We start from the raw sequence: 26,463 nt of genomic DNA, 5'->3' as shown, positions 1-26,463 counted from the left end.
AATCCCTGTTGACAGCTGTGAATATCTAACCAGGGAAGTGCAGGCTTCTGCATTTAATTACTGCAGAGAATAAGGGCACGATCTAGTACCGGTAGGACTTCTGTTAGTTCAACAGGTGACAATTTCCCTCATCACATCGCGGAAAGCTACAGTGGTTGGATTTCCGCCTTCCAGGCCGAAAGTAAACATTTGACAAGGGGTCGGGTGGGGGAAAGCCAACCACAGGGCTTATAAGCCCCTCTCTCACCTCCCTCCCTCTCCGCGGCTTCCATCTACCTCCCTCTGCCTCTCCCTGCCAGCTCCTTTATGAGCGCCTCCCTCGTTATACTACGTCACTTCCTGCCGATGGGTCGGGGTGGGGGGGAGCAGTGGTAGGAAATAAGCGGAGGGGCGATGCCCGCGCGCCGCTCGCTGTCAATCAGGCGCGCGTCACTTCCTTTCCTGGTCTGCCGCTTTCTGCTCATTACAGTTGAAGAGTCCGTCAGTGGAGAAGCTTCAGCTACGGAGACTGAGGCTGCCTCTGCCGCGCGCCAGATCTTCTGTATTTGTGTGGCCTCGAGGGGCGGGGCCGGGACCGGGACGGCAGCTTCACGCTCGTTACCCTCGGCTGCCGCCGCCGCTGGAGAACCAGCTCTGTGGAGCCGAGCCAGGCCCAGCCCAGCCGGGCCCTCGAACGGAAAGAGTCGGAGGAACCTGCTGCTGCTGAAACTGAGGGCCGAGGGGAGAGTCACCCGGCAACGGTGAGGCAGCCGCCATCGCGCATGCGCGTCAGGGGCAGTGGCTGGCAGTGGTGAAGGGGGGATACGGGAAGGTTTTTATTTTTATTTTTGGAGGGATGGGGAACTGCATTTGCTGCTGGGGGTGGTGGGGGAGGACTGTAGGCGGAGGAGGAGGTCTCGTTTGGATTGGAAGGGGTAGGGTGGGGTGGGAGACCTCGATGCTGGAAAAAGGCGGTGGGTTTGGGGAGGTAAATCTGCAGGTAGATTGTCGGTAGGTCTGAACGTGACCGGCCTTGGCGAGGGCACCAAATGGTTCGGGGTCAGAAGAGCAGAAGTTAGGGATTATGCCCCCCCTTTTTTGGGAGGGTGTGAGGCGATGTCCTTGAGGGTTAGGCTGTTGAGGAAGCGGGAGTGATGATTCTTCACACACACCTCCCTCATTGAAATCGTGATAACTTGGTCAAAGCGTAACTGCATGTACGGGTGGCGGTGCATCTCTTTTAAAAAGGGCGATTGGCTATTTGGTTACAGTGGACTTGGGTAACGGTGTCTCTCAATGGGTACCGGTACAGAAAGCAATTTGGAGACGTTGGTCAGTAACCTGAATAAATTAGCCATCAGCGTTTGGTATGTGGAGTTCCTAATCCTAGACATCGTTTGAATGTGTTTTCAGAGATCTCCAATCCCAGAAATAGGATGGAGGCTACTTCCCTCCTGGAAGTAGAATGCTAGGCTTCAAAGGATCAAAGCTTCCATTTCGTCAAGCCCCCATGTGCTGCTTTATCAGGCTGTGTAGATGAAGCTGCGTGATTCAGATCAGGTGTCATAAACAGAGAGCAGGTGCAGCACAGAAAGGTTCCCTAGAACAAAATAGCCCTGTGTGATTCAGTGGAAGTAATGTGCTACAAGTTGAAGGTGTCCTACCCGGAGTCCCATGTCAATCTGACCTACTGGAAAACTTCCCAATGCACAAATCCAAAGATAACTTAGTTAAGCTCTCATGGAACCTCAAACTTCACAAGGGCATATCGGGAGTTTCCAAATGAGACCAATAAGGGTATATTAGTTTTTCCACCTTTACTTACCTTTTTATCTGCAAAGAACTATTGGGTATGTTCTAGAGTGCATTGACAGGTTGAATGAAAGGATAGTGAAATTCAGCAGGCTGGCTATAGAACAGTACTTAAACTTTATCTCCTAGGATGCATCACGATCCTCTGCAGTGCATAGGGATTCCATGGTATAAATGCAGAATTATTTCTTTGGCAGACAAATTGTTGGTACCTTAGGTTGGGAAGCTTAAAAGTACTTTAACTGCTTCTGTGGGCAGAATCTGTCCATCTGATATCTCGGTTGTAAATATTCCACCTGTTTGTGCTTTTCTCTACCACCAAGGAAAGCATATTTGGAGTTTTCAGTTTATCCTTTATACCCAGTTAAAATAGACTGCTGGGTGTTTGAAGCAGCAAATATGTAAAGTTTTGCTACCCATAACAAGCTTGGTTCAGAGAGATGGATGTGTGGGAATGGGTGCAATGCAGCTCTAGCTGCCTTGAATAGGCCCTTAGTCCACCTTTGAGTAGAGAAGTGCTAGGCAACTTGGCTGAAGCAGTTGCCACCACCTTCATTTCCACAAAAATGCACCTGAACCCCAATGTGGCGTACTTTAGGGATAGGGTGGTTGTGTTCAGGTTTTTCAGACGGGACACACCATAAATTTAAATTGTTCTAACCCAGTCTGACCGGCTGTCAAAGGATGGGTAATACATTTAATAAAGCTAACACTAATTAAACCCAAACACGCATGTGGGAACCCATTTCTTAATTTATTTAACCATATATTTGTGTAGTGCTGCTCCTGCTGTTGCTGCTGTGACTCACCTTAGAGAAACTATGACCTGGTAGTGGGTCCCGACCCACCAGTTGAAGATCAGTAAGGTAGGGCTTTTGGGGATAGTGTAGAAGGTGGTGGTGGCGGTGGCGGCAGCTGCAGCCACTTCACCCAACTCTCGTTTTATCAGTTCTAGACCTAAAAATAGATGGAAAAAAAGGATGCTGACATCAACTGTGGTAGATTCTCTGGAACTCCTGCATTTGTCTGACTTTGTCATGTAGTTACGTTGAGCATGTTCCCAGATACGTATTTAAAGATGCATGAGTGAATCTTCACTTGAAATGTTTCCTGCATGAACCACTAGCATAAAACCATAAACCTGCAGCAGTTGTGTCTGATATAATTATGTGCCCAAAATTCTACTCAGAGAGCTTAGATGCATGGGAAATTGATTCTGGCATTGACATTTTTATTTTTATTTTTTGCATTTATAGCCTATCTTTCCTGCAGGGAGCTCAAGGTGTCTTACATGGTTCTCCTCATTTAAGCTAAACTCTAACCACCATATCACAGTATTTTATTAATACTAATAGTTAATGAGAAAATACTTTTTTCTGGGTGGGTTGGATAATAATTTTTGTTTATAAAAAAGGGTGTTTCAATATTGTCTCCTATAAAAATAATCTAGGATTGAATCCAGTAACTTTCTCTCCCTCTAGTTTACCCACATGCTTCTGTACCCTGGCCCACAAATATGCTCTAGTGAGATGGGGGAGCTCCTAGGGAGGGCTTATAGGTGGTGGTGGGGCACATTGGAAAGTTCAGTTGCATGAACAAAATTTATTCCCTTTGTGCAGTGACTTTGTTGATTATAGCCCATTATTTAAAAATGAAATCAGAATTTAATACAAGCCTACTCCTGTAAAGTAATATAGAAGCTGCTGGGAACAATAATAGCATGAAATTGTAATTTGAGGTGCAAGAAATGCTGTAAAGGCCAAAAGATTTAATATTTTCTCTACATTACCCATGGCTAGCTGTTACATGGATGCTTGTGTTAATGGCCTCTAATTAGAAGCATGTGCTTCAGACTGGGCATGTCTTCAGCAAAACATTATTTAAAAGCCAAAAAGTTTCCATCTTGTTTATTTCATATGCACTTTGATTTTAAACCTACATAATGGTGAGAATACATCTCAGTATTTTGCAGAACCCTTAAAAAATTCAACAGTAATGATAAACCTTAATAATCTAGTAAGCTTTATCATGCATAGTGCAATACAGAATCATTTGTTACATATATATTTGATATCCAGTTATCTATGGTAAAGGTAAAGGACCCCTGGATGCTTAAGTCCAGTCAAAGGTGACTATGGAGTGTGGTGCTCATCTCGCTTGAGGCTGAGGGAGCCGGTGTTTGTCCAAAGACAGCTTTCCAGGTCATGTGGCCAGCATGACTAAACCGCTTCTGGCACAACGGAACACTGTGACGGCAGACGGAGCGCACAGAAACACCATTTACCTTCCTGCCGTAGCAGTACCTATTTATCTACTTGCACTGGTGCTTTCAAACTGCTAGGTTGGCAGAATCTGGAACAGAGCAATGGGAGCTCAGCCTGTCATGAACTGCCAACCTTCCCATCAGCAAGCCCCAAAGGCTCAGTGGTTTAGACCACAGCGCCAACCGCATTGTCTATACCAGGCATCCCCAAACTGCGACCCTCCAGATGTTTTGGCCTACAACTCCCATGATCCCTAGCTAACAGGACCAGTGGTCAGGGAAGATGGGAATTGTAGTCCAAAACATCTGGAGGGCCGAAGTTTGGGGATGCCTGGTCTATGCTTAATATTGAAATATACTTTGAAGTCTTGTGGTATCTAAAGTAATATATTTTATGACCATCATACACTGGTTGAACAATGATGATTGCATTCCTATACCTTTTAACCTTGGAGTAAGCCACATTGAAATTACTGCTGAATAGACATTTGTAGGATTGTGCTATAAAAGCTTCAAGTATCGAGTGATAACGTCTGTAGCTAATGTTGGCATGAGTCATACAAGATTTGATATTGAAAGATAGTTTGTGCCTCTTTCATATGATATTTCAAGGCAGGCATAGTTTTCATGCCCGCAATTGACAAAAATGAGTAAAACCTATATGCATAGTTGTTTAAAGAGAGTGATTGATAAGAGATGGGGGGGGGTCTAGCAAACTCCAATAGAATTGGTTAAGGTAACATAGAACATAGCATGTTTTTCTACCAATAAAAGGTTACTTACTTGAAGTTCTTCAAACTTGAAGGTTGGTTGGTGGTGTGAGTCCATCCACCAGAGGCAGATTTAGGGGAGTGCGACTGATTCAGTTGCACTAGGCACAGAGCCTCGGGGGCTTTGCAGTGGGCTCCACAACTATTATGTAGAAAGGAAGGGGGTAATTTTGGTGTTGCACAGGGCGCTGCTGAAATTTCAGAACCCCAAGGTCCACCGCTATCACCCAGGGATGGCTGTGGGCAGGATTCTTTCATTGCAGGGGGTTGGACTAGATCAGTGTTTCTCAACCTTTTTTGGGCCACGGCACACTTGTTCTATGAAAAAAAATCCCGCAGCACACCAACTCTGTGCCGCCCTATATTTAGTTTAGTTTGGAGGGGAGACGTAAAGCATGCCACTGAAGAACTGCTGCGCGGTAGCCAGGCGGACCCACCAGGCGCTCTCACCTGGGTTGGGGAGTGGCGAGGGGCCCTCTCCTCCCTATCTTTCCCTTTTTCCCTCACCTGGGGGGGCCTCCCTCCTTTTCCTCTTCTCCTGGGGCGGCTGGGGTGGTGACGGCTGCGGCGACGAGGCAGGGCCGTCGCGTGGTGGGAGGTCCCGGGCTTCGGAGCTCTCCCCGGCCGCAGGCGGGCTCGCTGGGGGGCTTTAGCGGCTCCCCGCTTGATCCGCCGGGCGATTCCGACGCCCACGCGGCTGCCGCGGAGCCCAGGGGTCCGTTGATCCTCCAGCTGGGCGCTTTCGGTCTCGCTCCGGTGGGGTCGCGGGGGGGGGCCTCCAGCGGCTCCCCGGTCGATCCGCCGGGCTCGTTTGGCGCCCGCGTACCGGCGGCGGTGGTTCCGGCGGTCCGGAGGCTAGGCTGGCGGCACGGGCACGCTGGTCGCTCTCAGGAGCTTCGCGCTGCCGTGCCGCGCGCCATCTTGCCTCGCTGGAAGTCCGTCAGCAATGCAAAGCGCCGTTTTCCTCGCCGCATGTCGCGGCACACAAGCTGGTGTCTCGCGGCACACTACTGTGCCGCGGAACACCGGTTGAGAAACGCTGGACTAGATGACCCTCTGCATCACTTCCAATTCACAATTCTGTGATTCTATCATGATGGCCTAAAGACTTAATAATTCTATGAAATATAAATGTTAGACTTTCATAATATTATTTTACAAATTAGTGACATTCCAATGTACTTAATGTGCTGTTTTCTCAAATCATCTTAAATCAGAGATGATGCAAGTCTGGTTAGGAATTTCAGCTTTGTACTAACATCTGTTTTCCCTTTGAAGTACTTAATTTTTTGCTCGTTCTAATAGTTCTTTAGCAATTGTGCTAGGCTGCCCAGGTGGAAGAGTAGATAAGCCTAGATAAGTTGTGTAGAAGAGGGAATTTCAACGGGCATAGCTTGCATATGAGCTACACTGGCTGAACTTTCCTCTTCTGCACAACTATTCAAGGTGCAGCCCTCTTTTCCACCAGGTTATCCACACTATTGTTCAACTGTCCAGAATACTGTCTCTTTATTTTCTTTCTTTTAACCAGCAAGTGAAATCCAAGACATTCTTCTGCTTCCTTTTCTGATCTTAAGTAATGTAGCATGAATGCATTCTTTGTCATCTTCATTTTTAGAAGGGATCGCTTGCAGTTATGATCTCCTCTATTCTGGCTTTTGTGACATTGTTGCATTTGGGTTGCTTGAAATTTCATTTGGCCTCTCATTTCTCTGGAGACTACCATTATTAATTTTTTTACATGCATGTTGGTTTTCTAACAACTTGGTCCTGTTCCTCTCTCTCCTTAACTTTCTTTCTGTTTTTGGTTAGTTCACTTTTTCATTTGGTTAGTTCACTTTTTCATTTGACCTCCCAAGACTACAAATCCTTAATATTTTATTTTTATCATATAGTGATATATGAAATGTCTGTTTGTATATCTTGGAGAAATCCTATTTTATCAATATGTTCATTGATAAGAAATCACAGTGGATATGTATTATATAGCACACTACTGAATTGATATGATGGTGATGCATATGATGTGACTTTCAAGCTTCATATTTATTGCTACAGCTCTGCAGCAATTTGATGAAGTGATTCTGAAGTATAATGACACACATCTGAATACTTTCAGCATCACCCAGAATGCCACCAAACATATCACAAAGTGGCATACATGAATAGGGAACTAGGTTCACTCACAGTGAGACCTCCCCCACCCGGCACAGCCCCTAAACCTGTTCTAGGGAATCCTCCAAAGCAGATTTAGGGAATGCAGGGGCCATGCGCAGGGGTGGGGGTGGGGGTCTTACTGTGAGAGCGAACCTAGTTCCCCACGCACAGCAACTTAGTTGAATCCTACAAAGTAGAACTTATTTCTAGTGAGCACAGGAATTCAGCTGTAAAGGAGGAAAGTTGTTCAGAGTCCTGGTTTATATGTTAAAAAAAATGTTGTTAAAAGTTTTAGTTTTTCGTACTTCCCATAAAAGTAGAACGAGATTTTCTACCACAATCTTGTGACTTAGAAGGTACACTTCCCAATAGAAGTGGAAGAGAACCCTAGAGAGCCAGTTACAGTGTACACAAGGGGTTGTCAACCTGGTCCCTACCGCCCACTAGTGGGCGTTTCAATGATTCTACGTGGGCGGTAGGGGTTCTACGGCACAAGCTGAATCCTCCTTCCATTGAGCACTGGTGTGCAGTAAGGAAATTTTACTATCAAGAACAAACAATGAAAGATCCCTCTAAAAACCAGCATTTTTAAATAATTATTAAATGTTAAACGGTTCTGTTTTCAGGATATAATGTTGCATAAGTTTACTGACTTTATGTTGAAACATTATGCACGTTTTATTAACTTTGTGACTCCTGCAACTGTTTTTGTGCATACAATTAACTGTCACACAGAATTACCTATCGCCTATTAGCTGTTATGGTTGAGGTACAATGTAGTTCCTGGGCAATTTTTTGTTAATATGATAATGTTAGGTTTTGTTTCTAGATGGAATTATTTGCTCTTAATTTGCTCCTAATGACCCAAATATCATGTTTGGGGAAAGATAAATTTAAAAAGTAGATTACCGTAATGATTCTTGTAAGTTGCCTTGGAAGGATTATATCCAGAAAGGTGGAATATAAATAAATGAAATAACTTTTGTTTGTCCATGAGTCTATTCAAGCTATGTTGGGCTGTATCCAAAGCTTGTGTAATAAACTTAAGTTTGTGCAATGTAACTTTATCTTCCTCGCCTGTGCCCACCGGCTCCCCTTGTGTGCTCTCAAGATAGACTCCAAAGGATTGGGCACTCTCCAGAGCAGATTTTGGTGACACATGGGGAGAGCCGAAGAAATGGAAGTTCTGTTGTGTGAGTGGAAGTCTGCTTGTACTACGTTGAATGCACTACAAAAAATAAGGATTCTGTTTTTCCTACTATGTGATTTCAGGAGCCCTAAATTCCATGTTTGTTTTGGTGACTGTGCGCCAGAACTTTCCTGAAACAGTGATCAGGAGCAGAGCAATATTTTTCATGCAGTGGGGAAAAGAATATCCACATTACTTAGTTGGTAGATAGCTCCATTTTTCTTTGTGAAGGCTCCATAGCTATGCCTTTGTCCCTTTTCCTATGCATGTTTTGAAGCCCAATTAATTAAGGAAGGAGGGAGAGAACCCTACAAAGGAACATAGAAAGCTGCCTCATACCAGGTCAGCCCATATAGTTCAATATTGACTACACCAGGGGTTGCGAAACCACCCCCCACTTGGCCTGCCAGGCAGTTTTGGTCAAGCTATGTCCACTTGACCTACACCTGGCAATTTAAGTAGGACCTTACAGATTCCTGTGCCTTACAATTTGTGACACTGTGCTACTGTTTATTGCCCACTTGCCCTGCACCTGACTTCATATATGACATCAGGTATAGGACAGATAAAATCCCTGTGTTTCTCCAAAAATAAGCCATACCCCGAAAATAAGCCATAGTGATAGGCAGTTTAACCTTGTAGGTTAAACTGTACCATACTTAATTAAAAAAAAAAGACATCCCCTGAAAATAAGCCACCGTGTTGTTGTTTTTTGAGGAAAAATAAATATAAGACGGTGTCTTATTTTTGGAGAAACACGGTAGTTGATTGTCAGGGCTTCTAAGCATAGTGTGGGACTCTGCAAGCACTTATGATAAGGTGATTGTGGTTTGGGGAGAGCCCTGTACAACTGTCAATCAGCGAAGATCAACTGTAACTTTGCCAAGAGAGTTGGAGGAAGCACTTTGAATCCAAACCACTTTCTCTGCAGAGGGGGAAATGCTCTGATTATATGAGCATTCTGCCCTCTGCAGAAGCATCAAATGAGCTCTTTGTATCCGCCAGTTGGCTGATCAGAAGTTACTTCTCTAAAGGTGCATTCCCAGTGCCAGTCAGATGATTGGCACTGAAAGCATGTCTTCAAAGAAAGTTGCTTTAATTGCTGATCAGCTGGTTAATTATAATGGCCTCTTTTGAACTTTGACAGGTGTCAGTCACTAGCCATTATGGTGTAATGGGCACAGTTTTGCTCTTTGATATGTTTTCAACCCTGAGTGGCCTTGGGCAAATCATTACCGTATCTCTTAAGTAACCTCAATCCACCCCAGGGTGGGTAGTCATTGCCCTGAGCTCCTAGCAGGTCCTTCCATTACAAGAAGGGTAAATAGTTCCACTTTGGATTCCATTTTTGGCTTATACTAGACTCAAAAGAAGAAACTCTTTGAGTGAGTAAGTGGCTTTTTAAAAAGGATTTTGTATATATGATAACTGTACATTACTTAATGTAAGACATATAAAAGTCTAGTAATTCTAGGAACCTTGATAATCTAAGAAATGGTTTCATGCTTGTAAATGTTACTATCAGATTAAAGATAATTGTTAGTAACAAACATTGTACTTAAAAACTTTGCAACTACATTATCTGTAGGCTATTAAGTAGGTCTCATGACCAGTGTCATTTAATTGTAAATCCCCATGAAAAAGGTGACGTTAAAGTAGCTTTCCATTTGACTCATATCTATTCAGATCATAGGAATATTGGTCCGTCTTGCTCAGTGTTGTTTACACCAACTGGCAAAGGTTCACCATGGTTTAACACGGGATATTCCCATCCTTAACTGGAAATGCCAGGGATTTATCTTGGCACCTTCTACATGGAATAAAGATGCTTTTCCACTGAACTATGGCCCTTCCCCGCTTGTCTTGATGACACACAGCTCGGCTACATTGAAATTGTATTTCTATAGCACTCTCTACATAGGGCTGCTTTTGAAGAATCTCTCTAAGCCTCAGGTAGTCCTGGATGCTCCAGCTAGGTTGCTTATGGGAATACATATGTGTGAGTATATGGTGTCTGCTTTAGAATATTTCGAAGCACAATTTGAGGTTCTGGTTATTATCTATGAAGCCCTAAATGGCATTGTGTTTATGGATGGATGTATATTGATGTCTGTGGTTTTTCTGTGGCCCAGTTGTGGAGTGAACTTGCATGGGAGGTTTGTGTGGCTTCTTCTTTTGACTTTGCACCATCTTGCCAAGACTGTTTTATTTGAGGAAGATTAATATTAACTGATAAAAGTTTTTATGCTGACTCCATTTTTTTAAAAAAAATAAAAAACAATTTCATGGATGCATTTCTGATTTTATCTTGTGGTGTAATTTGACTTGTTTTTCTGAAAATCTTAGCTGCTTTTAATGTGGATTAAGTTGGAGTTTAAAATAAGGGTTTAACATGTAGAGTTTTAAATAATTATAGCATTTAAAATGTATATTTTGTTTCTGTGGATCCACAGAACCTCAGCTTCCCTTGTTCCTCTGACACACCCTAAAAATATCCCAGTCCTGAAGGTGGTATAATTAAGTCTCTCAATTTTTTTTGTATTAAACTCTTATAATTGTTTTTGTTGGTAGTTTTATTTTTAAGTTGCTTCAAGATATATCACAGAAGGTGATTCGTGATGGAATGAAATAATTAAATTTGTGGTCAATGGGAGGGGAGAAAGAAAAGTATGGAATGAGACACCTGCTCTCCACCTTTTGCCCTTGTTGCATCAAGCGATGCAGGTCATGGGAAATGGCGGTAGCTCCACCATGGACTCTTCATCTTGCCCTGCCCCAGCCTCTATACATTGCTCTTTAAATAATCACAAAATTTAGTGTACTTAAATCCTTCTTTTTGTTTTCCAGATTAACAGCTGAGGTACTGATCGAGTTCTGCTCTTCTTCAATGAGGAACTACAGGCTGATCTTCTGCCATAACCTCAAGCAGCCATAAATGACAAGAGAATGCTTGGTCAGTAAGGGTAGCTGGCGTAGAAAATATTTTGTAAACGTAGGTGTTTAAGTGCTCTGAGGTAGGTTTCTTCAACTTTCTTTTTCTTTTAAGAAATTATTAGAACCATAGTTTAAAGTACGGTTTAATTTGGCCAAGCCAAATTTTCCCGCAATCTCTTCAGCTGCTCTTGTTTAGGAATGATACACATTTCTAATACCTGGTGTAAACTTGTCTGGTAGTAACCAGTGCATACAGTATAGTACAATTGGCAAGTGACACTTTTTAAAATAAAAAATGATAGTTTCTATTGTATTTCAGTATTTTGGGGCTTTTAGCAGGCTTACCACATGTGATTAAATCTGCTTATTATTTGCAATAATTCTAGCAGCTGTTGTTGCCAGTTTTATATATCTTAGTTTTGCAGGAACTAAAATCATTGTGTGGTTATTCTGTTTCAGTTTTTATCACATTCTGGGCTTGAGAGTACCATAAATCTTTTTTTAAGGAAGATATTTTGTGTGGGATTCATAGCTGGGGTTCTAGTTTCTGGTTAAAGTTTATTCATTAACTGATGTATTTTTATGTGTGACTCGGCATTTAATGTTGGAGTTCAATGCAAGGCAACTGTATTTTACAGAAAGACAGCTTTGATATTGGGCTGCATAAAGATATGAGGAAGAGCTCCTCCCCTTCTTTGAGTAACTGCAACTCTGTTCTCACTAACAAAATATTTGGAATTCCACTCGATGAACTCCAGCAGGAAGGACAGCCAGGCAGTGAAGTTCCATTCATAGTCCGCCATGTTGTGGACTATATTGAGGAACATGGTATGTATCATCATGCTGTGCCTTAACTACAGACTTAAAGTCTGGAACTATCAATATTTTTCATTTGTAAACTTTCTTTGAGTTTATGAACTTAGATTTCCATCATTATACTTTATGAAAGTGAACGGTATTGTACCCTGTCCTTCAGCCCTGTTTGATCCATTTAAAAACACATTTCCACTGACATCAAAGTGCATCTTGAGGTGGTGGCTGGTGCCATCTCTTTTTATCAGTTTTTGTTTGGAGGGACTTTAGGAACCTACGAAGTTTCCTCATACTGGATCAAACCATTGGTCCATCTAGACCAGTGGTTCCCAATTGGTGGTTCTCAGACCCCAGGGAGTCCAGGTAACCCACCCAAAAGTAGGGGGTCCATTGCTTGGCTTTTGAAAAACAGGGAGTCTGCAGTACTTAGCTAATTTTGAATTTCTGATCTAGCCCAATATTGCCTGCACTGACAGGCAGTGGTTGTCCAGGGTTTCAGATAAGGAAGCTTTCCTAGCCCTTCCTGGAGCTGCCAGGGATTGAACCAAGTATCTTTTGTATGTGAAGCATGTACTCCACCACTGAGCTACAGCCCTTCCCCCATTCATAAGTCACACAAGAAATATAATTATAGACGCTAATCTAGTTTTCCCAAGTGGTTTCTGAAAACTGGCCAGTCCATAGGAAGCTGCTCACATCTGTAAATAAGACTTGAAGTACAGCCAGCAGAGTGAAGACAGACATTGGACTTCCCACTTCGTTTCTCTAAACCATCCTGTTACAAATTTCCTGCCAGTTCTATGCAAACGCTTATCTACCTAGGAGACGTGACCCACTTGACTAATTATCTGTCATTCCCTCCAAAGGGAGGGATAGAGTCTTTAACAGCCGAGCTGTTCTTGCAGCTTGTGTCCCTCCTACCATCAGGCTCTAGACTGGGTCCCCCCATTCTACCAGGAAGCAGACCATCCTCCTTACTTGTGAGTAGACCAGAATGACTATGTTGTAGTGAATAGGCTGGGATTAGTCAGTTTTAGAGCCAAAGTGCTCTGATTTATTTTGTATTCTGTTTTGACATTCTTCCTGCTTTTTCCTACCTTTTATTTCTAATAATGTTTGCCACCTTCAGGGTTCTAGAATCCCCATGTGTCTAAACACTTGGAATTTATGCTACTGAAAGTTTATGCTTTCATGGAATTTATGCTACTGAAAGTTTAGGATCAGAGTCCTAAGAGAGAAGCATGTTTTTCCATCTGTGGGAAAGACTTTGGGAGCATTGAGCTGCCTTTGCACTCTGAGGGAACTGCCTATGAAATGCAGGGTGCATTGATCTCAGAGTTCCTGGGCCTTAGGAAGATGAGGGTGTCAGACAGGGAAATGAGCAAGCTGCTTTGATCTCCAGAGTAAGGTTACACAGCTCGAAGTTAGCTCTGCTGCCCCATCAGGTTGTGAACAGGTCAGATCAAGGAGTGCAGGGTTCACTGGCTCAGAGCCTCTTGTAAAAGTAATTGCTTTGGCACAACCCAGATCCCCTCCCATCTGGGCTGCAAGAGTTAATGGGTGAGTGGTGATATCAACTACAGTGGTACCTCAGGATAAGAACTTAATTCGTTCTGGGGGTCCGTTCGTAACCTGAAACTGTTCTTAACCTGAGGTACCACTTTAGCTAATGGGGCCTCCCGCTGCCGCCATGCCACCACTGCGCAATTTCTGTTCTCATCCTGAAGCAAAGTTCTTAACCCGAGGTACTATTTCTGGGTTAGCGGAGTTTGTAACCTGAAGCGTCTGTAACCTGAAGCATCTAACCCGAGGTACCACTGTACCAGATAGTAAGACCCAACTGGCAGCACTGCAGTTGTGCAGCTGTTGAGCTAGGAAAGGGCTTGAAAGGCTCTCCTGAACATTCCCCTTTCTCTGCACCATATGTGGAACTTCATGATATTATGAAAGTGATTAATCAGTTAATATGGGGGTTATAGCTATCTCAGATATCATACCTCAATAGTGTAATTGAGTGGGGAGCATTATAGTAAGGTTTATTTTTAAAAAATAAAAATATTTTCTGTCTTTCACACAGGATCACACATAATGCTGTAAGATATGCACCTTTTAAAATAAGCAGTTGTACTGAATTTTGTATTTTCATTCTAACTTAAGGAGGTCTAGAGCAAGAAGGACTTTTTCAAGTCAATGGAAATGCAGAAACAGTGGAGTGGCTTCGGCAAAGATATGACAATGGAGAAGATGTGGATCTGGTTAAAGAAGCGGATGTACCTTCAGCTATTAGTCTTCTTAGATTTTTTCTTCAAGCACTTCCAGAACCAGTTATTCCTAGCACTCTACATATGCATTTGATACAACTTTCTCAAGGTATTGGAATTCTTTTATTAAGGATTAAATAGCTTCAAGAAATAAGCATATCAAAACATTAGGGTTGTTGTGGGTTTCTTCTGTATGAAACCCCACATTTATATGAAGATAATTGGGAAATTTGATCTGGTTTGGATGAACGTACAAGCTACATGTGGTCAGGGAACAGAACCAAATTACCATCATGCATTTGTTCTGCCTCTGGTTTACCAGTTAATCAATGTGCAAACAGAATATTTGCTATAGCATGATGTATAATCCAACACCCATAACTCTGAGTCATTTAGTTGATTTTTGGGTTTTATGTAGGTTAACAGCCATGTAGTTCAGTTCTGTGTGTGTTGATTTTAAATTCACTCAATACACAAAAATGCTATGGCAGGTCTGGAGGCAAGATGGAGATGTTTAGCGAGTATGATTGGTACATCCCTCTCTCCCTTGGTGCATAGCTTCTGTGTTCATTTAAACTGGGTCTTTGACATTTACAAAAATCCACCAAATTTATTTGAAAAAATTAAAGAAAGGTTTAAGACACGAAGGAAAAGACTGGATATCCAGGTTTGTCATTCCAGATTCTATTTTGCCCAGGACATAGAGTGGTTATTGGAACACTCCATCAGAACTACAGTTCAGCAAACGCAGTTCATGCATAGTGCTAACCTAAGCTATGACTTACCACAAATGTACAAATGAACTATCTGGGCTCCCAGAGAGAAGTTTGTGACGGCTTTGCTGTTCTTCTGGTCCTGCTGTTATGATCTAAGCCATGGTTTGTCTTGGTGTTATGCCTGAACCCATGTTTGTGGTTTATTCTCCCCCTGCCCTGATAAATAACAAGCAGTAAGCCATAGAGCAAACCTTGACTACAGTTTGCGGCTTATCTGGATTGAGCTTGGTGTTGGACGTAGTGCTAAGCCAAACCATGGCTTGGCATACAGCATCAGCTGGTCTTGAGGAACAGAAAATCCTTACTGATCTGCTGTTCAAGAACCTGCTCATTTGCACTATGCCATAGTTTGTCTTAGTGTGAACTGCGTCCAAGAATAATGCTGGAATTTCACAAGGAATAGGTGATTAGCAGTGCAGGAATGCCTAGGAGCTTACTGAAATATCAAATCGATTGGGAAAAGAAAAAGTATAAAATGAGGGGAAATGTGCTCTTAATATGAAACTTGTAAGTGCTGAATACTGGTCAAGTTTTGAACCTTTTAGAAAAACAAAAACCTGAGCATTTCCAATGAATCAAGTGGAACTTTTTATCATATTGGTTACACATTTGTACTACTGAAGTTAACATTGTCTTGTTAAATGTTGAAAGTCGTATTGGCATTTATTAACAATACTTCTGTCATATTTACAGATTTTAATGAAGATGAATTTGGAAGAAAGTTGAGGTTTCTCTTGCAGCAGCTTCCGCCTCTTAATTACAGTTTGTTAAAGTTTCTGTGTAGGTTTTTAGCTAATGTAGCAACGCATCATGAAGAGATTTGGTCTGCAAGTTCTCTAGCTGCAGTTTTTGGTCCTGATATCTTTCAGTAAGTTAGATAATGTGAACTTGTTGGCTACTTTGAATGTGACTTTGCAGTAAACATGCATTTTTTTCTAACTAGCTGCTATCACTCTTCAATAAGCTTGTTTTCCTTGAACGCAGTATTTTATTCCTTGCTGCTGTAACAACATAAAATAAGATATCTTTATTGTCATTAAGATATCTTTATTGTCATTGTCCCCTTGCGGGAACAACGAAATTACTCGGTTGGTACATCCACTCAGATAAAGCATTCCGCATAATCCAAAATTACAAAACCTAATTAAAAACAGTAAATATAATACAAATAACAAGTAAAATAAGATGACTTCAAAGTCCAGGCTTTCCATTTAAGGCCAAAATCGCTCTAGAGAAGAAACTGTTCCTGAGATGGCTCGTTCTTGCCTGCATAGTTCTATATCTCCGTCCCGATGGCAGGAGCTGAAAGAAATGGTGACCAGGGTGCGTTAGATCTCTTGATATGTCTAGTGCTTTTCTATGGCACCTGGTGGTATAGATTTGTTCTAAGGTGGAGAGTGAGCAGCCAATAATGCTCTCTGCTGTTTTAATAATTCTACACAGCCCTGCTCTGTCCTGAGAAGTACAGCTTCCGTACCACACACATAAACCGTACGTGAGCACACTCTGTATGGCACAGAAAATGCCATTGAAAATAATTAAACCAAAGTTGAATGTTTCCAATGTCTTCCTGAATTCTAGTATTTAAAATAAAAAGGGTTTATCCTGATTTAACAGCTGTTTGCTTGATCTTTAGTCTGTTTAATATTTATAGTATTTATCCTGCCTGTCTGTGTTGTGAAGTGGATAATTATATAAAGCTATAAGAAGCTGATTTTTCTCCTGTACAGTGGAACCTCGGTTTATGACTACCTCGGTTTATGAACGCTGCGGACCCGGAAGTGTTTACATCCGGGTTCCGCGGCATCGGATGCGCGGACGCGATCTGCGCAGGCGTGCACAGAAGCGCTCTATTGGCGTTTTGCGCACACGCAGAAGCGTGCCTTCGGTGAGTGAATGCCTCGCCGAGCGAACACCTCCACGGAACGGATTGCGTTCGCAAACCGAAGTACTACTGTGCAATCAAATCAAATCAAATTCCCAAAAACTTAATTTTATTTGTGGTTGCTATCCCAAGTTTATGATGTTTGCTTCCACTTAGTGGACCTACCACCATTTGTGCTTCTATGCATAGTTACTCATGTTGCATTGGATGCACAACATATTTACTCAGCATGCCGCAGCAACTGTGATGCCACCCTCTGGTGAGCATGACATGTGGCCAGCCTTCCAACTTTGAAGCTGAAGAGTTGGGCAGGTATTATTTAAGCACTGCCAGCTCCAAAGTTGGGAGGAAGGTAGGGATTGTGCAGCAGCTGTGTGTCAAGGGTATTAAAGGCTCTGTCAAACAGGAGCTGTTAAACCTTCAGACAGTTTTGCCAAAAAGCTTCCCTGCCCAGCATTTTCCTTGAGGGCTTACATGGTGGTGGGTGTGGGTGCCTTTAGACCGCGGCGCCCAACAGTGCAGACTCCTCCACCTGCCTTTCCTATGGGTTGGTCTTATTCTTGATTTTATTTTTATTGTGTATTTTGTGTTTTTATATTGTGACTTGTGAACCGCCCTGAGACCTGCGGGTATAGGGCAGTATACAAAATTAATTAAATAATTAAGTGGCCAGCAATGAAGGATGTAAAGTTTCAGTATGTGCACAGACAGTTCCTTTATGTCCTTGAGGATCTCTGTCTCCACCCCAAAGCCCCTTGTAGGAACATATTAATAACCTTTGAGGAATTAGTTTCAGAAATAATAAATTTAGTTTTTGCCTTTCTTGTTAGCATTTACACAGATGTGGAGGATCTGAAAGAGCAAGAACTTGTTAGCAGAATAATGGCGGGACTGTTAGAGAATTATGATGAACTCTTTGAAAATGAAGAGGAAGATTTTTCATCTAATGATTTAAGTTCAGTAACCGAGCAGGTAAGAATTGTGTACAGCTTCAATTTAATAAAAGACTTTGCTATTAAAAAAGCCTAGAGAAACTTCATAATAGATTATAGGTAAGGGTCTACTTACAGTGGTTTGGTTTACCAGCCAGCAGTTTATATGAGGTTGCAGCCAACACCCTCGCCTTTCCCCAGATCATCTGACATTTGTAGAGAACTTGGAAGAAATTGTTGGTTGGCTGCTGCTTGGTAAAGAGTCCTATTTCTAATCTTCTGCAGACTGTGACACAAATTAAAGTTCTGGGGAGGGGATATGTGTTCTGGTAGGTATTGTTTCCACTAGAGTCACTTGACCCTGTGAAGCAAATTTTTTGTGCCCTTCAGATATTGTTGGACTCCAACTCTCATCAGCTCCAGCTAGCATAGCTGATGGTTAGGTATGCCTAGGGCAGTAGTACAAAATCTGGAGGGCAGCATGTTGACTACCTCTGTTTTGTATTGTTAAGAAATTGTAATCCTGTTTATTATGGCTTAGACTTGAGAAAGCAAAGTTATTTGTTTGGGAATTAAAATAGATCTAGATTCTAAAGACGGAGTATTCAGAGCTCAAACTACACTTGTGCTTTGATGTTAGGGCCTCTTTTTAGAACTTCTACAACATGTTCATCAATGTAAACTCTACCTATCTGCGGTTTTTTCCTGCCCTTTATTCTTGCCCATGCACCCTGGAGAATGGAGTTGAACAAACAAATTATTTGGTGGTTCAATCTAACTAAGGACTAGAGTTATTTTGTAATAAATGAGGAATTTAATTTGTCTCCTACAGTGATGTGGCAACAAGTAAATCTTAGGTGAGTTTTTATATAGGGTTGCTTTAGCCAGCCAAGCAAGGCACTGCTCGGTTGTCTGTACACGTGTGGTTTTGGCTCTGAAACCACTTTTCATTAAATCACTGGCATTGCCAGTTAAAAATGCAGTAGGTAGAAAGACTACTGCCTGAGAACATGGCTATCCAACATGTCCCAGTAGTCTTAATCCTATAATGGGGACTTAGTGCTTTTTCTCTAGCTGTACAATAGCTTAAAATTGAATATCTTAGCTCAGGCATCCCCAAATTTGGCCCTCCAGATGTTTTGGACTACAATTCCCATCTTCCCCGACCACTGGTCCTGTTAGCTAGGGATCATGGGAGTTGTAGGCCAAAACATCTGGAGGGCTGCAGTTTGGGGATGCCTGTCTTAGCTGATTGAAACTACCTCATATCTGGGCTTTGACAGTAGATGATACGGCTATAGTGGACAATGTTTATTTAGAAAATATATCTAGTGGCTGGCTTTGTTTTCTATGTTAGTGCTGAGATCTGAATCACAAAATGCCTACTAAAAAAGCTTAAGCAACTTTATTTTTAGAGCACACTTCTCACACTTTAATTTAATTTAATAAATCTGTCTTTCTAAGAAATCGTGGTCTCACTTGGTGTGTGTTTTTAAAGATAAATGATCTGTTGGATGAAGAAGATATAAAGCTTGAACAGTCTGAAGAACTGCCAGAAGAAGAAGAAGAAAACATGGAGGACCCAGAATACAGGCAGGAGATGGAGCCCCAAGAAATGATGGAGAGCATCTTGGAGTCATGTAGCGTTTCAGCATCAACAAGGTATGAAGGTTCCTAATATGGACACCATCCCTAGATTATGTACTGCTTCCTGACTACTTTAATATAGCTGCTTATGTTTTCCATTGTGGCTTTTGAGTTTAGTTATATTTTTTGTTATATGCTTCCATTTCGAAAATAGCTCTCCAGAATTTAGCTATTACATGTTGTATCCCACTCTTACTTTAAGGAACTTACAGGGACAATTTTAGCTTTTCAGTCATCTCATGAGAGAGGTCTGGTTGAGGAAAAGTACCCGTTACGTATCCAAGGTCACACAGTGAGTTGTTAATAAGTTTGAGAAATGACTTGAATATGAGTTTCCCACATTCCACCCCAAAGTGCCTGTCTGTTGCTACACTGTCCTGGTTTTCTTGTGTATAAAAATTTCTTTTTTCATGACAAAAATCCATTTTGTTTTACTATCTATATCAGTGCCTTGTCTACTAAAATTTCACAGAATCTGGTTATGAAGTAGTTTCATGTTTTTTGTGTGCTTTTGATTCAATCAGTACCAAAGAATTCAGCAGGCCCAGTTCATTTAGCCCAGGCTTCCTCAACCTCGGCCCTCCAGATGTTTTGAGACTACAATTCCCAGCATACCTGACCACTGGTCCTGCTAGCTAGGGATCATGGTTAGTTGTAGGCCAAAAACATCTTGGAGGGACGAGGTTGAGGAAGTCTGATTTAGCCATTCTATATTATATTGATTTAAGTTAGGATTCGACATGTGCTTAGACCTCCCTCCTGTCTGTATTATATATATATATATATATATATATATATATATATATATATACTTGAGTAGAAATGGACTTTATATATTCTGGAATAAAAAGAATATTATAATGAACATGGATTTTACTGACTGAGTGACAAAAGTGCAAGATGTAGAAACTCTTTTCTAACTTTTGTGAAGTTTTTCTACATTTTTCTACATTTTGTGAAGTTTCAATTTGGGGGCTTCATGGTAAAATAGAAGTGTTTTTGTTTTGTTTTAAGGAAGATAGGTACTGGAAATAATGCATAAATTTAAGATGAGGTCAAAATAATACCAAACCTACTGGATTTCATCATATGATTGTTATGTAGTATCCCACACAGCTAATCTTCTCTAGCTTTATACCATTTCCATAATACTTTTTCTGTTTCCACATCTTCCTCCTGTATTGTTACAACCCATATTGCTGTTTCATATCTAGTCCTTGCTTCTTTTCCAGTATTGGAGCCATTGCATGGGCCTTGTGTCCTTAGAAAATCAAGCAGTTGCTGCAATGGCAAGGGTGTTTTGGGTGTCTAGCCTGCTAAACGGGGCAGGGGGTGGGGCCTGCTTCCTCCAGAGAGTAACTATATCACAAATCTTTTTCAGAAAATTTTCTGAACACAAGTTTTTTACAACTGAAATGACTAAAAATAATTAAAATGGACAAATTCAGGTTTAAAAACCACTTCAAACTGTTTTTCAATAGAGGTTTGTGGGCCAGGTTTGGTTTGCACATACTGTATATTTAAGCCAGGAAAGCTATGGTAACAGCAGGAGTGTTGCCTCGAACCAAGTCAGGGAATCTGAGCAAGGAGAAGAGGGAGTGTAAGGGGGAGGGCTTACAGAGAACAGCCCCCCCTCATCCGAAGCAGCTCGTCTCCCAGCAGTCATGAGAGCGAAGGGTCTGATGGAGGGAGTCAGGAAACGGAAAGGGAGTGCCAGGGCTCTGGCAACATCCAAGAGCCCCTGCTCCATAGGCAGGGAGAGAGGGAGAGAGAGGACAGGAATCAGTCAGAACGGAGACCCTTCCCCCCCCCCCCCCGACGCCGGAATTGAGGAGGAGGAGGAGGAAAGGGAGACGCTTCTCAGTTCCGAGGCTTTCATGTTGGTCTAGAACGTGGAGGGGGGCAGTGCAGGAATCTGACTCGAGCAGTAGACATGAAACCAGCAGTTTGTTACACTGTTAATAATGTGCACTAATAAAAGCTTCTGAAAGACAAGCATGTGGAAGGTCGTTACTCAAGAGTAGTCACAACAACCCTGATGGGGAGCATACAAACCTGGGACCTTGTCCTGATGCCAGTTGTAGTCTGGTGATTACTTTTTGAAGCGCATTGCTGTAGCAGTTTTTTTTAGTAATGATGTGAGTAAGGTATGATAAAGACCTGCAAAACTGCATAACTATCCACTTTCTGTAATAATTATGCTGTGATCGATTTCAGAATAGGCATTCCATTGTGAAGTTGAAGGTGGAAGCTTTTTGTGGTCTTTATTTTGACATTTGTATGGCTGCTTTTGGCTGTGGCTCATGGTCAGGGCCGGCTCTAGGGGTAGGCTGGGTGGCGCCGGGCCAGCAGGGGGGCGCCACGCTGCGCACTGTGCCCGCCCACCAGCCACGGCAAGAAACGGGGTGGGGCGGGGGCGCCGGAGCAATCTCCGTGCCAGGGCGCCCGACATGCTTGAGATGGCCCTGCTCATGGTCTCCCTTTCTCTGAAAGCTTAGTTTTCTAGCCTGAATAATTTTGTGTAATGTAAAAATTACGATTGAGTTAGATAAGCACTTTTTTGTTGATACTGTTAAATGCTTCTACAAAAGGAGAATATGAATTCTTGTGTTCCAGCTACCTTAATATTATATAAATCCTGCATGGACAGGATTCCCTATGCCTAAATAATTCTGAACAGGTGCTCATCCTCCTCTAAAACGGCTGGAGTATTTGTTGTGATAAACATGTTTCATAGCCCACTGCTGCTTACTTTTAAGAACTACTTAAGCTAGCTCTCTTGCAATTTGAGTATATTGAGGATAACTCCACTCAGGGTTTATCTTTATATTATTTGTTCATATTATTCCATATCATATTATTTCCTCTGAATATGCTAAGGTTTCTTTTAAATGTGGTGATCATACTGAGGAAGTGGATGCTAATCTGGTCAGAAGTCCTTATGATCCACCATCTTGCACCAAGAAGTAATAGAACGAAAAGCATACTAGAGCTAAAATGTTGATTGGGCAGCTTATTGTCAGTAGTGACCTCATGTTGCAGTCTATTTCTATGTAGACTGCAGGGCTTAGTGCAGCACTCCAATAGTGCCATCTTACAGGCAGCTATTGAGATCAAGCAAGCAGAATGGATAGTCAACAGAGATTGCCATACTGTATAGTTTTTCAAATGAAGTGTTTTTACATGAAATGCTCATTTGGAATAGCAAAAATAATCAGAATGGCTTACAAAGTTCTACTGCACAGGTAAATCAACTTAAAATGATAGTTTGATAAGACTAAATTAACTTTTTAGAAGCTAAACACAAATATTTTTGAAGGCATACACTGCACTATAAAACAATTTGCATGTATAATAAGCTATATAAAGTAAGCTTGTAAATATTTTCCTAATTGCTTATTTTTGTTACTAAAAATGACAGTGCTTAAGAAAATCCAAAGTGCTTTGCCCTTAAAATGTTTATGCTGCTATCTTGCTGCGTCATTCTTCATCAGCAGTCAACCCAAATGATGCTGCTGGTTGAAATACAAATGTTTGGAGGGGCACTGATAGGATACATAATACATTTATGTGCTGTGTAGCATCTTATCAAATCCTGTTAAACTGATTAGAGGGACTTTGAACTAGTAATAGGATTCCTTAGTCTTTGAAATAGTGCTGTTTCAATACACTTGTTTTTCTGAGAATCTTCACTGCATTGCATAAGTAGAGGTGTTGGGGGGGTGAGAGAGAAGAAAATGTAAGAGGAAGAGGAAAATTGTAGAATATTTTGGTTCTGGTGTTGATTAGCCTAGCAGCATGCCTATTATGGTTTGATGTTTCAGAGCACAAAATTTGAATTCCTACAAATAAGGATTGTTCTTCGTTATAATTCCCTTTTTGTTTTCTCTGTGCTTCTTGGAATTTTTGGCTTAAACAAATGTTGTAGTATATATAGCATTTGTAATATGCTATATACTAATATATTTAATAAATGGCATACTGTTTAATGTTGGCTGGAGCATATTTTTAATTGTTTTTCATTTATAATTTCTTACTTTTAATTTCCCTCTCATTTTGCTATCAGGAATTACTGTCCTGTAGCTCAAATGGTTACTAAAACCATTGGTGGTAACTAAGCATACAGTATAATCAGCTGAGAGAAAAAATGGCATTGAACTGAAGCATTTTGTGGGTTAAGGGTTCGTTCATTTTAAATGTACAAAAAATGAAATGTTATATTAGCTACTCTAAATGTACCAGTTCTGAAATAAACAGCTGGTTAGCAAAAGCAGAATAGGTTAGCTTAGTAACAAGATAAGTAGTATAGAGTAGCATTGTGGTGTGAAATAAAAACACTGAGTTTGATGGCTTTAGTCACAATAACAATAACTTTTACAAACTCCAGGGAATAGAATGTAAATAATTTATTTTAAAAATAGTTTTTTTAAAGCAAACATCAAGCTCAGGTTCAACTATTTTCTCCCTCCTCTCGCCCCCCACCCCAAATACAGTATGGTGAAATTGTAAGTATCTTACTGTGTATGAAGTACTTTGTACTGTACGTAACATACTGATATGTTATAAATTGGAAAGAAGGAGCAGTCACTGATATTTCCAGTTTGGGAATGGAGTAGAAAATGATTCGTATTATTCCAATATAAATAGGGCAAAGAGCTGATTAGGTACTTGCTATAAAGTTACTGACTTGATAATGCTTTCATATAGTAATCCCTGAGTGAGCTCCATTGTGTACTGTCATATGCTTAGGGCTGACTACAGCTTTCCCCAAAAGAACTGTATACTTTCCTGCTAAGACTATAAGCCTCCCTTTGCCACCCATCTCAAACTCTTGAAGGTAATCTCCAATTCTTTTTGTCCTATCAGCTTTCTAAAGACTCCAGTTTGGAGAGATTGGAAGAGAACATTCAGAATTGCAGCCTTTTACAAGCCCTTGTGAAAATCTGGTTTCTAGTGGCTTAGGGAGAGCAGTACATTGAGGTTTCAGCCTTCTGCCCTTTTATTAAAAGTTCAAATATTTATTTAACTTTCACATTTTCTGGTTGAAAACAACAAATGTTGTGAAAGTGTAGGTTTTAGTGCATAATATACATACTTTTAATTTCCCTGTATAATAAATTTTTATTATAAAAGTGAAGGACTTTTGGCATCTTAACTATTCTGGCATGTGCCAGGATTTCAAGTTCAGTGATGCTTTCTGCCCACAAAGTTTGGAAAAGCTATATACATGTACTCTCTCTCCCCCCCCCCCCCAAATATATTCTATATTCAGGATTCAGGATAAAACCAGATTTTTTAAATTCTGGATCCTTACTTTAGAGACCCCATAATGTCCCAAAGACATTTAAGAATATTAATATCTTTGTTAACAGCATATTTTCCACCTTCCTTTTCATTTCTGTTATAATACTTCTTAAGTTGCAGCTATTCCACAAACTACCGGTAAGACAACAGTTCTTTGTATTAATACATGAAAGTAAGCTGTATTAAATTCAGTGGGACTGACTTCTGCTTAAGTAAACATTCATAGAATTATTTAGTTAGAGCGGAGGTGCAGGGAGATATGGAACCTAAGTTTTAAACATTTAGACTTTTATGCATTACACTCCTGAATTTTACTAATTATCTCATTTATTAAAAGACACAACAGCTAAGACATGCTCTTCAAGTCCTCTGGCAACATTCCCCCTCCATCAAATGTTGAGGGCTCTGTCCAGCAAAATTGTCCCATATCCAAGTTCCCTCTGGACTTAAACATAAATATGGCAAAATGTCATTTTTTAAGATTCTGCCTCCCGTCACTGCTCGGTAGCACTACCTAACAAGTGTGACCTGCAACAAAATATTGCACCACAGAGTGCCCTTCACCCATGCCATGCCCCCCACTTCCGCCAGCAATAAATTAGCATTCCATTCTCACTAGAATTTCATTCTCGTTGGGCTGTTTTTGATAATCCCCTCTTAATTTTTTTAAAAAGAACTTTTATTTTTCTGCACATCTTTGGGGTTGTCCTGAGCCTACCTCCCTCTCATGGGGATGATACTGTTGTGCTTACATAAGAATGCACCCTCAGAAAACGAATTCATTCTTTGTATAGTGAATGAAGACAATAAGTGTGGCTAACACGCCAACTCCTCTTTTTTAAATAATAATAATAATAATAATAATAATAATTTTAAAAGAAAGGTTATAGAAAATTCTGCAAAATAGTGTTATCAAACAGGATCTGATGACAATATGCGTAGTTCACATACAATTACAGATTGCGTAGTTCACATACAGATCACTGTCAAACAAAACCAGCCTTAAAATAAAACCAGAGTAAAACCACAGGCAGGTGAATGTGTGGAAGGTAGTGACTTGAACTATTTATTATAGCATGGACACAATGGTTAAACATGAGACAGGGTTACAAAACATGGACCCTCTTAGGCCAAGGGAATCAAAGTGACTCTACATTGAAATGCTTTATCAGCTGTATTTGTAAGCTGGGGTGGTGTCCTCGGTCACTGAACCTTCTGACAAGTAGCAGCTCATCCCCTTTGAGAGACATCAGATGATGCCTTATTGCAATCTCAACTATAGAGATCATTTTGAGGACTGGAAGTACAATTTGTGGTTACATCAATGAAAACTTTCTCCCCCTAGCTCTTCATACAGTGGTGCCTCGCTTAACGAATGCCCTGTTAGACGAATTTTTCGCTATACGAATGGATTTTGCGATCGGAGGTTGCCTCGCAAGACGACGAGTTTTTCTATGGCCGCCACTTCGTCTTGCGAAGCGTGGCCATAGAAAAACAAACCTCCGACTCCAAAGTCCAGCGTGCAGCGAAAAATTGCCAGGGCTTTTTGCCGCCTGCCTTCCCCTTGGCTTAATTTACTTTTAATGCATTCCTATGGGAAACGGTGCCTCGTTATACGAAATTTTCGTAGGACGAATTGAGTCCTGGAACGAATTAATTTCGTCTAGCGAGGCACCACTGTACTTCTCAGTGGCACATGGCCAGTATTGATTAAGATAGTTGTGAGACCAATGATCTGAAT

At 41.3% G+C, this 26,463-nt stretch overlaps 1 protein-coding gene across 4 annotated transcripts in view; it reads left to right on the top strand.

Annotated features, from left to right (window-relative positions):
• Positions 1–341: 341 nt before the first annotated feature.
• Positions 342–26,463, top strand: part of FAM13B (family with sequence similarity 13 member B) — a 51,500-nt gene continuing 25,378 nt past the window's right edge. For 2 of the 4 annotated variants that reach the window (XM_035105542.3, XM_035105540.3), the window contains exons 1-7: positions 361–740; positions 11,018–11,123; positions 11,743–11,932; positions 14,075–14,287; positions 15,648–15,822; positions 17,670–17,811; positions 19,270–19,433. In XM_035105542.3, the coding sequence (XP_034961433.3) occupies positions 11,106–11,123; positions 11,743–11,932; positions 14,075–14,287; positions 15,648–15,822; positions 17,670–17,811; positions 19,270–19,433 (902 nt within the window). In that variant the 5' untranslated portion in view covers positions 361–740; positions 11,018–11,105. Of the gene's footprint in view, positions 741–11,017; positions 11,185–11,742; positions 11,933–14,074; positions 14,288–15,647; positions 15,823–17,669; positions 17,812–19,269; positions 19,434–26,463 lie in introns of all 4 variants that reach the window. The other 2 variants (XM_088661940.1, XM_035105541.3) reach the window with 2 other exon arrangements.

Source organism: Zootoca vivipara, chromosome 2, assembly GCF_965207765.1.
Source record: "Zootoca vivipara chromosome 2, rZooViv2.hap1.1, whole genome shotgun sequence".
Taxonomy (NCBI): domain Eukaryota; kingdom Metazoa; phylum Chordata; class Lepidosauria; order Squamata; family Lacertidae; genus Zootoca; species Zootoca vivipara.
Note: the sequence above shows the minus strand (reverse complement) of the source record. Positions and strands in the feature narration are given on the sequence as shown.